The sequence below is a fragment of the Rousettus aegyptiacus genome, unplaced genomic scaffold (genome assembly GCF_014176215.1).
Source record: "Rousettus aegyptiacus isolate mRouAeg1 unplaced genomic scaffold, mRouAeg1.p scaffold_m13_p_5, whole genome shotgun sequence".
Lineage (NCBI taxonomy): Eukaryota > Metazoa > Chordata > Mammalia > Chiroptera > Pteropodidae > Rousettus > Rousettus aegyptiacus.
In genome coordinates this window covers 10,847,422-10,860,644 of record NW_023416308.1, presented here as the reverse complement: position 1 = coordinate 10,860,644, position 13,223 = coordinate 10,847,422, and the positions used below count along the sequence as shown (strand labels likewise).

Below are 13,223 nucleotides of genomic sequence, written 5' to 3'. Positions count from 1 at the left end.
CAGGGAAAATGTCACTATCTCATGATAGAAGGTATCCCATTACCAGCAATGATGATTTTGGAGTTAGCTGTCAGAAGGACCTCCAAGAAAAATATGTTGCTTTATTCAGTCCAAGAAGGGTTTAATTGGCTTCTGTCAGATTTTATGTAAGTGCTGCTTGCTACTGAACCCTGCGTGGATTATGCAGCCTTCAGATTTAACAGCTGACGGCTGTTGAATCTTTGGAGGCTGCAGGAATGCTGAAAGGGGTCAAGTATTTGTCTCTTTTCACAGTTGTGCAAATGCTTGTCTAACTAGAGTTTCTTCAAGTCTCCCCGAAACGGAGGATACAAGTTGGGGGTCACAGGAATAAAGATGGCGCACATTTCACTGTCTCAGCTCTCTCTTAATGTTACTGCTTGTAAGTATATATATTTTTCAAGAGTTTCCAGAAGGGTGTTCCATGCGATTGTCTTTTTTTCCCTTCTGTATCCCCCTCGAGACGCAAAATCGTATCTGGCACATTCTCGGGCTCAGTAAATATTAGTTGAATGAATGAATTGTTCTCACTTGGGGACTCTAGTCTTCCTATGGCCCCCATAGCCTTCTGCTGGATACAGTACTGTTTTTTAAAGTACCATTATGGCTGAGTGCCCTTGAGATTCCTGAGGAGTTGCTGTATAGGGTGGGGAATGTCTCTCTTTTTTAGGGTACTCTCTGTCAGGGTATTGCTCGGGACCCCCATTGTCTGAGTTTTTGTGAAATTTGTGCAAGCCACTGCTGATTAGTCAATCCAATATCCATATCCACTGCATTTACTTCTCTCCTTTGCCACTGCTTTCCACGCTCATATGAGATACGCACTTTCTGAGCCGTTCTTGCAGTTAGAAAAGTCAGTTGATGGTATTCTGGCAAATGAGACGTAAGAGGAAATATGCCGGGGAGGTCCCAGGAAAGCCTTTGGTTGCCTCATAAAAGGGGTGAATGTAGTTCTTACTCTTCACTTTCTGTTGGAATGTGATTGTGATGCCTGGAGCTGGGGCAGCCATTCTGTGATCGTGAGGGAAAAGATCTGCTAGTTCTGACATTAGCGAGCTCCCAAACCAATGCCAGTAGGCATCCACCTCTAGACTTCTTATATTAAAAAAAAAAATTAATTCATTATGTTTACGTCACTGCTTTTCAGTCTTTCTCTTGTAGCCATAAATGATCCTAATTTATACATTGGATGTTCCTTTTTCTGGTTTCCCATGGGATTTAAAGACGGAACTGAGTTGAGAGTCCAAGGGACTCGATTCATGCTGAGAGGCACCCCCTTTCCTACAGCAAAGATTTTAAACTGCGTCAAGCATTTCTGCCACCAGGATGCACTTTCTCCTGCAAGGCACCTCATACCAGTTCTAAAATACATCCCTAGATCTACTTCTTCCCTTTGACCCTTACATCGGGACATGCTAATGATGGACCCCACTCTGTGACTTCACAGCTAATATTCTACTTCCTCCAGACTTCATATCTGGGCCAACCGGTCTTCAAAATGCCCAGCCAGAGAAGAGAAAAGGGGACAAGTAATACTAATAACCTCCGCCGTCACTCGTCATAGTAACTGTGTAGAGAGTATTGTGCTCAGTATTTCACATGCGTTATTTTATTGAATCCTTCTAAAACATCTGTGTAGTACACCCTGTTATTTTTCAACTCATTTCACAGAACCTCCTATTAGAGAGTACTGAAAAGATTCGAACCCACTTTTGCCTGACTTCAAAGGTAGGGCTCCTACCTCCTCACGAAGCTTATGTCACCTCAAGTCACGTCAAGCAAACTCTTTGATGTGTTTCCCCTACTGTCCCCCTCCCCCACCCTTACTTCCCCACGCGAAGCAGCTGCCTCTTAGCAGCCGAGACAAAGAGCTTGCTTCATAATGTCCGGCGTAAAGAAACTGCCTATCGCTCTTCCTGTGTCAGGAGGTAATGAGCATGTGCATCCCGATTTATCATGGTAGGGAGCCAGCGGGCCTGCAATTAGACACAGCGAGATTCGCCTTAGGTAAGCATCACCGGTCCCAAGCATTGGGGCATAGAGAAAACAAAAACAGAAACAAAAACAACTTGATTCTGCAATTGTCTCATGCGGTAACAATGGCGCCAGAAGAGCCCCTTGGAGAAAGGACTCGCTGATATTTTCTGGCCTGAATCATGAGCCATATAACAATGAAGGCTGCAGCTGGCTGGGATTCTTCAGAATTCAATTTCTTGTGGTCGTTAGATTTTTTTTCATTTTTTTTTTTTAGGGTAGTCACTGATTCAGGGCCGGGGGTGTGGTCTCTCTGATTAGAGGCCAGAGAAATCACCAGCGTTGAGCCCACTTTGAACAAAGACCAGTGACTCGCACTTAGAACTCTGCAGGCCACGGCGTCTTGTCTCTGGATAAGGAGGAAAATCATTTCATGTGTGCGGTGGGAACACGTTGTGCTGAGAGTCAAAGTTTCTCCTGCGGAAAATCTTTCTCAATTTCGTTGATTCTCCTTCTCTGCTTGACGACAGCCCGGGGGTGCGGGGGGTGGGGGTTGGGGGAGCTGGATTTCTGATACTTTCTCTGAGCGACTCCATTCTCACCACAGGGCTTGGGACCAGAGATGCTCAGGCCCAGGTCTTCTCCATACCTGGAATTCTGCCTAATTTGTCCCCTTCTCCTGAACCTGCCAACTCATCTCTCAGCAGAGAACCAGACCCTGGGGCTCCCTAAGCCTCACTATACCCAGGTGCAAAACGGGTTTAATGGCAACACCTCTATCAAGGAGTCGATAAAAGGGTGAAAAAAAATGTCATAATGGTGAACACTTCGTAGGATTTCCTCTGTGCCAGGCTTTGTTCTAAGCACTCTACCCATATTAACTCATCGACTTCCTGCAACAACCCTCTATGAGAGAGGAGTATTTTTAGCTGCATTTCATCTGTTCTAAGAGGCACATTTTCTTTCCACATTTCAACACCTCTGAAACTGGGACACATAATTGAAACAGGTTATAGTTTAATCAGCAGAGTTTTCCTTTCTTAGTCGCGCAGAGAAATCGGTGATGCATCTGGAAATGAAAATCGTCTTAGATGAGATGAAATGCGGTAAGCCTGTTTTGCAGATGAGGAAACCGAGGCACAGAGGGGAACTGATTTCCTCAAGGTCACGAGCCTAGTTAAGTGGCAGAGGTGGGGTTTGAACCCACAGAGTTTGCTGAAGAGTCTACTCTTTTAATCACTACACTAGGATATGAGCAAAGCACCCAGTATGGTTCCTGGCTATTTTAGGGTCTGTGCAAATGAGGGAAGCCCCTTTCTGTCCGGTTTGTAATGACAGCGAGATAGAAACATCAGGTACCAGGAGACAGAGCTTGTATGAGGGGTTCCACAACTTTATAGTTTTTTGCCAAACGGTGTTTCCGCATTTCCGTTCTAGAATATGGAGGGGGTCGGGGGGTGTTCTAAGTACCGTCTTCTTTTGACCTTTCCAGGGAAGAAAATGTGGGTCCTTGATATCCACACGTACCTGGCTCCATCCCTTCCCTGTAGCTAATCTCATTAGACTTCTCTTTCGCTTCCTTGGGAAATAAAAAGAGAAGGAGCACCCTCACAGATTGGGGAGCCGGAGCGCCACAGAAGCTTTCCTCAGGAGAAGATGCTCTAGCGCTGGATTCGCGTATATTATGCTCATATTCCCCCCTTCAGGAAAAGACTACGTGAAGACGCCGTACCAGGCAGGGCGCCATCGTAACGTTAGTGATGCTCTCACGACGTTCCTCCCCGCGAGAAGAAAAGCGGCTAGTTTTCAGAAGACTTCGGGACCCATTGGGAGGTTTTGCTCAAGTGTCGCCGTTAGACGAGTGCATGGTGGACTCACAGTCAGTGGCATGGCCATGCAGCCACGGGCGGCCTCACCTGCATCCCCTGAAAGTCCAGACTGCTTCCCCAGAACGAGTCTCGCTGGACAGTTACCTGGCTGCCTCCCAAACAAACATAAAAACGATTTGAAGCCAGCGATTGTGCCTTATACCTTCTTTGTGTACACGCACCTCCCCATGGTACATGCTAAAGCACTATTACCACTTGATTGATTAGCATGGCGAGGCAGAGAGGGCTTGAACTCTGGAGCCAGACAGACTGGAGTTCAAACCCCTGCTCTGTTCCTTGGGGGCTGGATGTCCCTGGGTTAGGGACTTGAACCTCTGAGTTGGCACCTAGCTCACGAGGAGGTAACAGTTCGTACCGCGAAGTCTTGTAGAAGGTGCCGAAGTAGCACCCGCGAAGACTTTTGCTCAGAACCTGGCACATGGTGGAGACTCAGTGTTAGGCCAACTGTCACCGTTGCTCGTGCCACCACCGCAATTACCACTGGTTTGATTTTTCACCTGCAGTCGATCCTAATCTTTACATATTTCCTTGCGGCTTGTCACTTTTGAGCTCGCTTGGTTTAGATTAATCGGTGCTTTATGGTAGCTCAACAAGTTGAAATTTCTAAAGGCGCGATCCTGGGGATGTGAACCAGGGGACACTCTGAGGGCTTCCTTATTTCCTAGAAAGTCAGGCGGGGACAGCAGGATTTCAGAGTCTTTTGTGCCTGAGGCCTTAGTTAATGCAACAGTCCTCTGGAAGCTTCTCCCTTTCTGACCTTCCTGAGTGCCACCTACCCTCGTCCAAAGAAAGAGATAGTTCAACCTCTCTATCTTCCTCTGCTTTCCTCATCTCTGTCCCATGGTGGGAAACTCTATTGCTTTTATTTGGATACATGGCTTCTTCCCTCCTCAAGTCTGACACACACACACGTGCACATGCACATACACACGCGCACATACACACGCACACATACATGAGTCTGATTCAGCTGTCCCTCTCTGAGTTCCCACAACCCCCAGTGATACTTCCCCAGCTCTCCTTAATCACCCTACAGTATAATGATCTGCTCTTTATTTCTTTTATTCCTCATGCCAAACATACACACTACAGATTGTGAACTTTTTAAAGGCAAGTCTCTTCTGTTACAAGAGCGTGTGTTTAGCACAAAACAGCAGTTCAACAAGTGTTTGCTAAATGAATGAAATCACAATAGAACCGAAATCTAGGGAGTGCTTACTGTATGTCAGGAGCTGTTCTAGAAGCTTCGAGGATAGCATTTAATGCCCACAGTAATCCCCGGAGAAGGCACCATGACGGCTCCCTTTTACAGCTGGTAACACTGAAGCAGAGAAGTTCTGCAACTTGCCCAGGGTCACAGAGCTACTAAGGAGCAGAACCAGGGTTCAAACCCAGACTCTTCGGGTCCATTGCTCGTGCTTTCACACTCACCTCTGCTTCTGAAACAGCCACCTTGCTCCTCATTCTTTTCCTCATTCTCCTCCCCCAACTCCCCTCCCCCGCCCCCTGCCCACTGCTACACAGTCCCAGAGGGGGCTGCTCAGGATGGAACCCACTTCTGTGTAGCATTTTGAGGTGGAAGGAGACACATAAAGACCGCGTCTTGCAGAATGAGCTCACTAAAAGAACTGAGCATGAGGAGCGCATATAGATGTGTCCGTCCTTAGAAAACAGAAGCTCTGGAACACGTTGGACTCCTATGTAAGCACAGCTGAGTTTTCAGCTCACTTTTGTGCACTGACTTCTCCCGAGGTCCCCATTCCTGGAGCAGGACTCCAGGTAGACGACAGTGGGCCGGTGTGGCCTTTGACCCTCTCTCCCACTGGTCACCTACCTTGGCCAATCACTGGTGATACAGGGATTTGTGGATACAATAACAAAGACACACTTAACAAGGACAGAACTGGCCTACCCAAGTATGACCATTGTAAAACAGAAACACTCGACTCTGGTCATTAAATACATAGTGATGATTTTTCTTTGTCTTTCAAATCAACAACGGTATCCCATGTCACGTATACACGTTACCGAGTGTGAGCATCATGCCAAACAACTCCCATATTTTACTTCATTCGGTCCTCAACACTATTTCTTCCCAGTTGATGCACCTGTCCTTACGAGGAAATAAAGGCTCAGGGATGCTGAGCAACCCGTCTAATATCAATAACCGGTGAGTGGCGAAGTCAGGCTTCAAAACCCAAAGTTCGGCACTCTGCAGCCTCTCCGTAAGGGAGAGGATGTGCACTTGCTTTGAGTCCAGCTGATCTCTGAAAATAATTTCTGCAATGGCCGACCTACAATTCATCTTCATTTGTGCCTGGTGTTCTACAGTGTCGCTGCCTATTTATCCCATCATTTTGGAATTACTGGCTAATAGGATGGCCCAACTCACTCCTCCGGATGCTGTTTTCATTCTCTGTGAGAAGCCAGCCATTGATAGCAATAGGGATGTGTCTCGACAATTTAATTACATCACGACTCTTCTCTCCCTGTCCCTGGTTGGTCTGGAGGCTAATTCCTATGTCACTGGGTCTTGAAAACATGATTGGTTTTGGCAGAGGGGGAAGACTTACCTGTGTTAGAAGTTCTGAGGCATAAAAGGAACAGAGGGCCCTCGAGTTGGGGGAACTCTGCATCTTCTTGGCGGCCGGTACCTTGGTCAGCTTAGAAATCCTTCAGGCGTAGTGTTGCCCCCAAGGGAAGGGTTTTTCCAGCCACTGGGGTACAGAGTTTCAGCAATTTCGCCCTGACTCCCAAGTGCTAATTCCACAGGCTCCAAAGAGATTTCTGACCCAGGAGTAATGAAAAGCAAGTCATCTGAGTTCCCACCAACAAGATAAAGAAGTCCAGACAGGGTGGATAAAGCAAGCCTGGAATTAGTCACATTTTTAGAAAGTTACAAACTTTTATGAGCTTTCCCTCTCTTTAAAATGGGGTATCTTGCTCTCCCATAAACAAAAATAAAATATGAATTAAAAAAATAAAACTCCACGGATAAAGTCTGAGGGGAGCCCATGGAGGGGTCTCCAGGTCCCCATTTTAAGGCAGACCCAACGAATGGCTCAGGTTCCCACTGCAAGGGAGAGAAAGGCAGTAAACTGCCAGGCTGGGCTAATTAGGTTGCTTGGCAACGAGACGCCGTAGCGGGCTTCCTCATTGGCTGGGATTGGTAGGGGCGGGGTTACAAATTCCCACTGGCTCCTGGGACGATGGCGAGAGCAGGCAGCCAGCTGGCCAAGAGGCCACGTTTTCCAAACTGTTTTCTCCTCTGAGGCCTGAGGACTTCGACCCTTTCTCTCTGTGTAACTATAACAGACTGTGCTCTGTTTTAAACTCCGCTCTGTCTTGCCACTAACCCTCTAGGGATTTCTCGTGTCGGGAGTTGGGTAGCTCAGCGCGTGCCTTCAGCCCCGCAATTACCTTAACCTGAGATGCCTATTTCTTGTCTTTTTCCACCTGACAAACTCCTACGCATCCTTAAAGCCTACAACACACACACACACACACACACACACACACACACGCACGCACGCGTATTTATGTGTATGACATTCACGGACTGCTTAGAATGTGCTAGGCATTGCTGTTTTGCATCTATTAACTCAATCCTCACAAAAGGTCTTTAAAAGGAAGGTATTTTATGACTCCTTTTACAGATTAGGAAACTGAGGCACAGAGAGTTGAATGGCATGCTTGAGGTCACGCAGAAAGTGCCTGAGCTGGGATTTCGAACCTTAACCACTTAGCTGCACAACCCAGGATAAGACGCGAAACTTTGCCGAGTCTTGGTTTCCATATCTTTAAAATGGGGAAAACAACCTTACCTCAGGTTGTAGAGGATTAAAACAGATAATGTATGTAAAGGGCTGAGCACACGAGGGGTCCTAGTTAAGCGGCAACTATCATTATTTCCTGACACCCCATCTCCAGGAAGAATTACTCATCTTTACAGTACAGTGTTCATTCATTCCACAGTGGATATTAATACTAATATGTATTGATCATTCGCTCTATGCAAGGTGCTCTACTAAGCACTTTACATATATTAATTTATTTAATCTTTCCAATAAACCTGCGGGGCAGGTTGCCAGCCTGCAGAAGATTTATTGCACATGCTCTGATTTGCATGCCTTATCCTTGGCATTCTGTGCCACTGGATCAATCTGACTCCTGTTTTATCTCTAACTACTGAGGATTATGAGGTCAGCATGGCCACACGATGACCTTACCTTCTCTTTAGAAGGTGTCTGCTGCAGGATGACCCTCCGCAGAATACAAAATGCCTAGCCACACAGCTCCGGATGCGGACGCTTGAAAGTCATTGTCTTCTTGCCATTGTCTGAAGACTGAGTCTGACCTTCCCTTTCACAGAAGTGTTGGTCCTTCTGCTTCCTTTGTGGGTAGCATTAGCAATCAGCAAGCACTTTCAGGAGGATGCAGGTAAACGGAATCATGTTGAGAAGATGGGGCTGGGGACAAGAGAGGATAAAAACAAACAAAAAAAAACCAAGCAAGCGAACAAACAAAACAAGCCAGAGTGGGAAATGTTTAGCCCTGAGCAGAACAAAGGGCTGTTCTTCACATGGCTTTGAGGGACAGGCTGGGAGAAGAAGGACCCAACTAGTTCTGTATGAGCCCAAAGACTACAAAGAGGGTTTTGGGTTCAATACCAGGAGATCCACGGCAAAGCACTGTTTTAAAATCCTAGACTCTGAGGTCGCACTGACTTGGCCGCTGAGAAACCTCAATGACAATCTCACAGGACTATCGTGAAAACCAAATGGAGAGTCCGTGTGAAGCACAATGCCTAACAATAAAAGGAAGGGCTCTGAAAATGTTAATGCTTATTTCTTTTATTATAAACACCCACCTGTCAGAGCCACGTGAGAATTGGAAGTAGGAAGAGCTCTGGAATCAAACAAAAATCTGTCTTCAAATCCTGACTCTGCCATTTACTATTGACCGGTAAACGAGGTCTTGGTGAAGTCACTTCACCTCTCCAAGCCTCAATTTCATTGTGTATATGAATAGTGATAGTTATACCCACCTCATACAGTTGAGATGCTTAGATGAAATGATGAATGAATAGAGCCCAGTACCCAGTAAGGGCTCTAGACATGCTATTTCTCTTTTCTGTTCACGAAGGGGCACATTTCATAGGGAGAGAATGAGTTACCCATCACTAGAGGTGTTCAATCAAATAAGATCATTCTGAGGTACTGGGGGTTAAGATTTCGACAAGCTAATAGCGCATACACAGCGTTGGACGGATGTTGCTGTGTCGCTCTCAAAATTTATCTTCCCCTGTGAATTTTCTGTGGCACCATGGGGGACCTCGGTGCACACTTTGGGAACTACAAGGCTATAGAAATGTGTTCCGGCTTTGAGCTGATCAGCCTGGACGTGCAGGAAGTTAAAACTCACAAGAGCAGACGCAAAGTAATGACTACTAGGACTTCGTAGATAGATTTCTCACCTCCACAGCCCTCGAGTAACACACGTTGTATATTCCCCAGAGGTCCCCTTCAGACTGAGGGAGGGGCAGCCCTGTGGCCTGCTCACCAGCGACCCAGCATTGGCTTCTTCCCTTTTCCTGTTTTACTTCCCCACGCCCCTTCCGGTTCTACCTGGTTGGCCTCCCACATAAACAAACCACTTCTACCCAAACTCCTGCCCCTGGGTCTGCTTCTGGGGAACCCAACCCGGGCCATTGTTAACTGGGATAACCAGGGAGGTCAGCCCTGGGCTGGGCCCTGAGGTTTCCCCTTCTCTCATCTCGTTGCATGGATTTTCGACCTTCTTTGATCACCTCGCCTCCTCATCGCCATCTTACTGTTCCTCCCGCGATTATTTCAGAGAATTTCTTGATATTCTCCACATTCCTTACACAGTGAAAGGCCAACATGTTTTTTAGATGGGCAAACACATCCCCCAACGGCGAAATATTTGACAACTAAGAGATGAAGGGATTGTTTAATTCTTAATTCCTGGTTGATTTATGCAAAATATAAACTGAAAGACGCAAAGTGACAGGCATTCAATCCTCCCAATTTGCCAAAAAGAAAAGCATCCGAAGACATTAGAAATAGACGTATCGTATAGAAGAAAAATTTTGGAATGTGTCGGACACCAGCTGGGGCAGCCAAAGTGAAATCTCGAAATCTGCTAAACGCTCAAATTTCAGTCAGTAATACATATGTTTGGCATTAAAAACCTATAGGAAAAGTCATCATTTTTTGAGTATCTTTAAAATACTCTTCCGTGTTGCATCTAGCACCCAGAGAACTCCTTCTGGGTATTTTTACTGAAATGTCAGCACTTGGCCCAGGCCAAGAGTAAAACTTGGGGCTCCCCTGACACTTGGTAGCTGGCAGTCTACTGATAAATTGCTGCCGGATGAAATAACATTGGATCATGTGTATTTGCACCATCTCCACGGATTCCTGTCTCTCATCAGATTTAAGAAGAATTACCGCTCGCTACTATGCCTCTTGGGGGTGCTGTGGCCCCGTATCCCATTTCTACCCCGTCCTCCAAACCACGCCCCAAGAGTGGGGAGGTTCATTTGGATCTTTGTAAACAGAGAGAAGAAAATGTAATGCCGACCTCCTTCTCTTTCCCTCTTCACTTTGGTACACCAGGCCCTGGAGCAGAGAAAGGAGAGGGGCGCCAGGAATATTCCTCGTGAATTTTCCCCGCTGGAAATCTAGGATGTGGCCCAAGCCATCTCCATGGGCAATGCTCTCTGCTTTTATGTGCTTAATCTCACAGCATGCTGGGCTGCAGGACAGATGGGAATTACGGAATTATTAATCCCATTTTACAAAGGTAGAAATTGAAGCTCTTGGGGGTGTAGTTCTGTGTTAGTGGTGGAGGTTGCCTGAGAACCCAAGTTTTATGATTCCAAATTCAGTGATTTTTTTTTTAGCACTCTGTCAAACTGCCTCAATGGTCTTTCACTTAGAGGCATGTGTGTGTGTGTGTGTGTGTGTGTGTGTGTGTGTGTGTGTGTGTGTTTCAGTTCAGCAGCAAACTCTGCCAAGAGAATTGGGATTTTCAAGCCACTTGGGAGACTTTTTCTTCTCTAGCCTTTGGGAGAGCCCTTACTATAACATCCACATAAGATATCTCAAACTTCCATCTCAGGGAGGAAAGTACTTCCCCGCCAGGTATTCCTGTGGATTTCCAAGCAGCTCACAATTTCTTGTTCAATACACACTCTAGCCTTCTAGCCTGCTCCCTACCTGTGTGGGTAGAACTGTGACCCCTCTCCCCTGTCCCCCCAAAAAATATATGCTCAAGTCCTCAACCCCTGTGCCTGTGAATATGACCTTATTTGGGAGCAGAGTCTTTGCAGATATAATCAAGTTACAACAAAGTCATACCGGATTAGGATGGGTCCTCATCTCATGACCTCTGTCCCGGTAAGAGTGAATTTTGGAAACAGAGACAGAGGACACCCAAGGAGGATGCCATGTGACAACAGAGGCAGGGATTGGGGTGATGCATCTACGTGCCGAGGAACGCCACGGATTGCCAGCAACAGCCAGAAGCTGGGACGAGGCAAGGAAGGAGCCTCCTCCCCTTGGAGCCTTCAGAGAGAGTATGGCCTTGTCAATGCCGGGATTGTGGACTTCTGGCCCCGACTGTAAGGGAATAAATTTCAGTTGTTTTACTCCCCACGGTGGGTGGCCATTTGTTACAGCAGCTCCAGGAAACACAGGCACCACCCCTCATGCTCCGGCTTCATTTCCCTCTCCACCCTAGCTGGGATAATAGGAGAAGACGGCAGCCCAGCTCTGCAGAGTCAGCGACTTAAAATTAAATATTAGGCACCAGTGAATTTTCAATTCAATAGCAATAAAGTTCCCAGGTGAATCTAACACACAGGTGGGGGGTCGGAACCCCTGCCACACGTCCTGTTCGTAAACTGCTTTTCCTACGTAAGATGTAAACATCTTCCCATTTCTATAGAGATATTTTTAAACATGATTTTTAAATGAGGGCTTGCTAAAATGGAATTCTAATTTCAGGGCTGTCCAGCAGTTCGTTCAACCAATTCTTTCGTATTGAACAGGGACCAGTCTGTTCTCATCTTGGATCATTTGGATAGGATGGCGTTTTGTTGGTTGCAGAGACCTGAGATCAACTTTAGCTGATCATCTACCCCTCATTGTGGGACCCAGAGCCAAAACCCTGTGTAGTGGACATTTGCTGCTTTTTTTTCTGTTTAGAATCTGTACTTCCATTGGTGAAGGAGTCCTACCCTACTTGGATCACGGGATTTTTTGTGAAGGTCACAGGAATGAACTTATCATCCATCACTCCTGGCCAACAGAGAACCCTGTTTCCCACAGTGATTGGACCAGAGGTAAGGATGTCAACCAAATTGGGCCAGTCAGAATTGTTTCAGGGAAAGGAGACTTCCTCTTAGGTCATGGAGCTAGGAGGATGTGAATTGGACTCTCTCCATGGGCATTCTTTGTGATACAAGGAAAGCCTTTCTATAAGAGAAGAAAAGGAGGCTAACTCAGAGAGAAGCAGATCGAAGAGAAAGATTGAATTCTGATGACATTTGTGTGCTTGGATCCAGGCGGGCTTGAGGCTAGCACTATCCAAAAAATTCCATTTATGTGAGTCCATGGATAACGTCTTGTTGTTGTGACTGTGGTGGTTGTTACAGTCTTCCTTAAATTGATGTGAGTTGAGATTTCTTGTCACCTGAATTGGCCAGAGTTGACTAGTTTAACTCTTTTCTACCTGAAGCATTATTTCTTGTTCCAGTCTCCCCAAATTCTATCTGGAGTTTAAAAATATCCTCCCACACAAGAGGCAGGCCATCTTGACTGCAGGGTCATGAGAGCCGTACTTGGGAGTGAATTCAACTGAGAGGCCGTGTAGCGTGGGGTGGCGGGGACCTAGGATTTAAGCCAAACAGAACTGAGTTTAAACCTGATTTTAATCTTGTATGTTAGCTGCATGACCTTGAGAAAGTGTATTGACTTATATAAGCTTCAGCTTTCTCATGACGAAGAACGAAAATCAAAACTAAACAGCAAAATAAACTAACAAAACAGAAACAGGCTCATAAATACAGAGAATAAAGTGATGGTTGCTGGATGGGAGGGGCTTTGGGGAATGAGTGTAAAAGGTGAAGGGATTAAGAAGTACAAATTGGTAGTTATGAAGGGGGATGTAAAGTACAGCAGAGGAATATAGTCAATAATATTATAATAACTATGTGGGTGCCAGGTGAGTACTAGACTAATGGGGGGATTATCTTCGTAAATTATACAAATGTCTAGCCACGATGCTATGCACCTGAAACTAATATAAAATAAT

General features: G+C 46.1%; 1 protein-coding gene across 1 annotated transcript in view; it reads right to left on the bottom strand.

Annotated features, from left to right (window-relative positions):
- CCDC60 (coiled-coil domain containing 60) overlaps positions 1 to 6,950 on the bottom strand; it is a 132,892-nt gene extending 125,942 nt beyond the window's left edge. The window contains exon 1 of the mRNA XM_016149549.2: positions 6,455 to 6,950. Coding sequence (XP_016005035.1) covers positions 6,455 to 6,517 — 63 coding nt within the window. The 5' untranslated portion in view covers positions 6,518 to 6,950. The remainder of the gene's footprint in view (positions 1 to 6,454) is intronic.
- Positions 6,951 to 13,223: the final 6,273 nt, after the last annotated feature.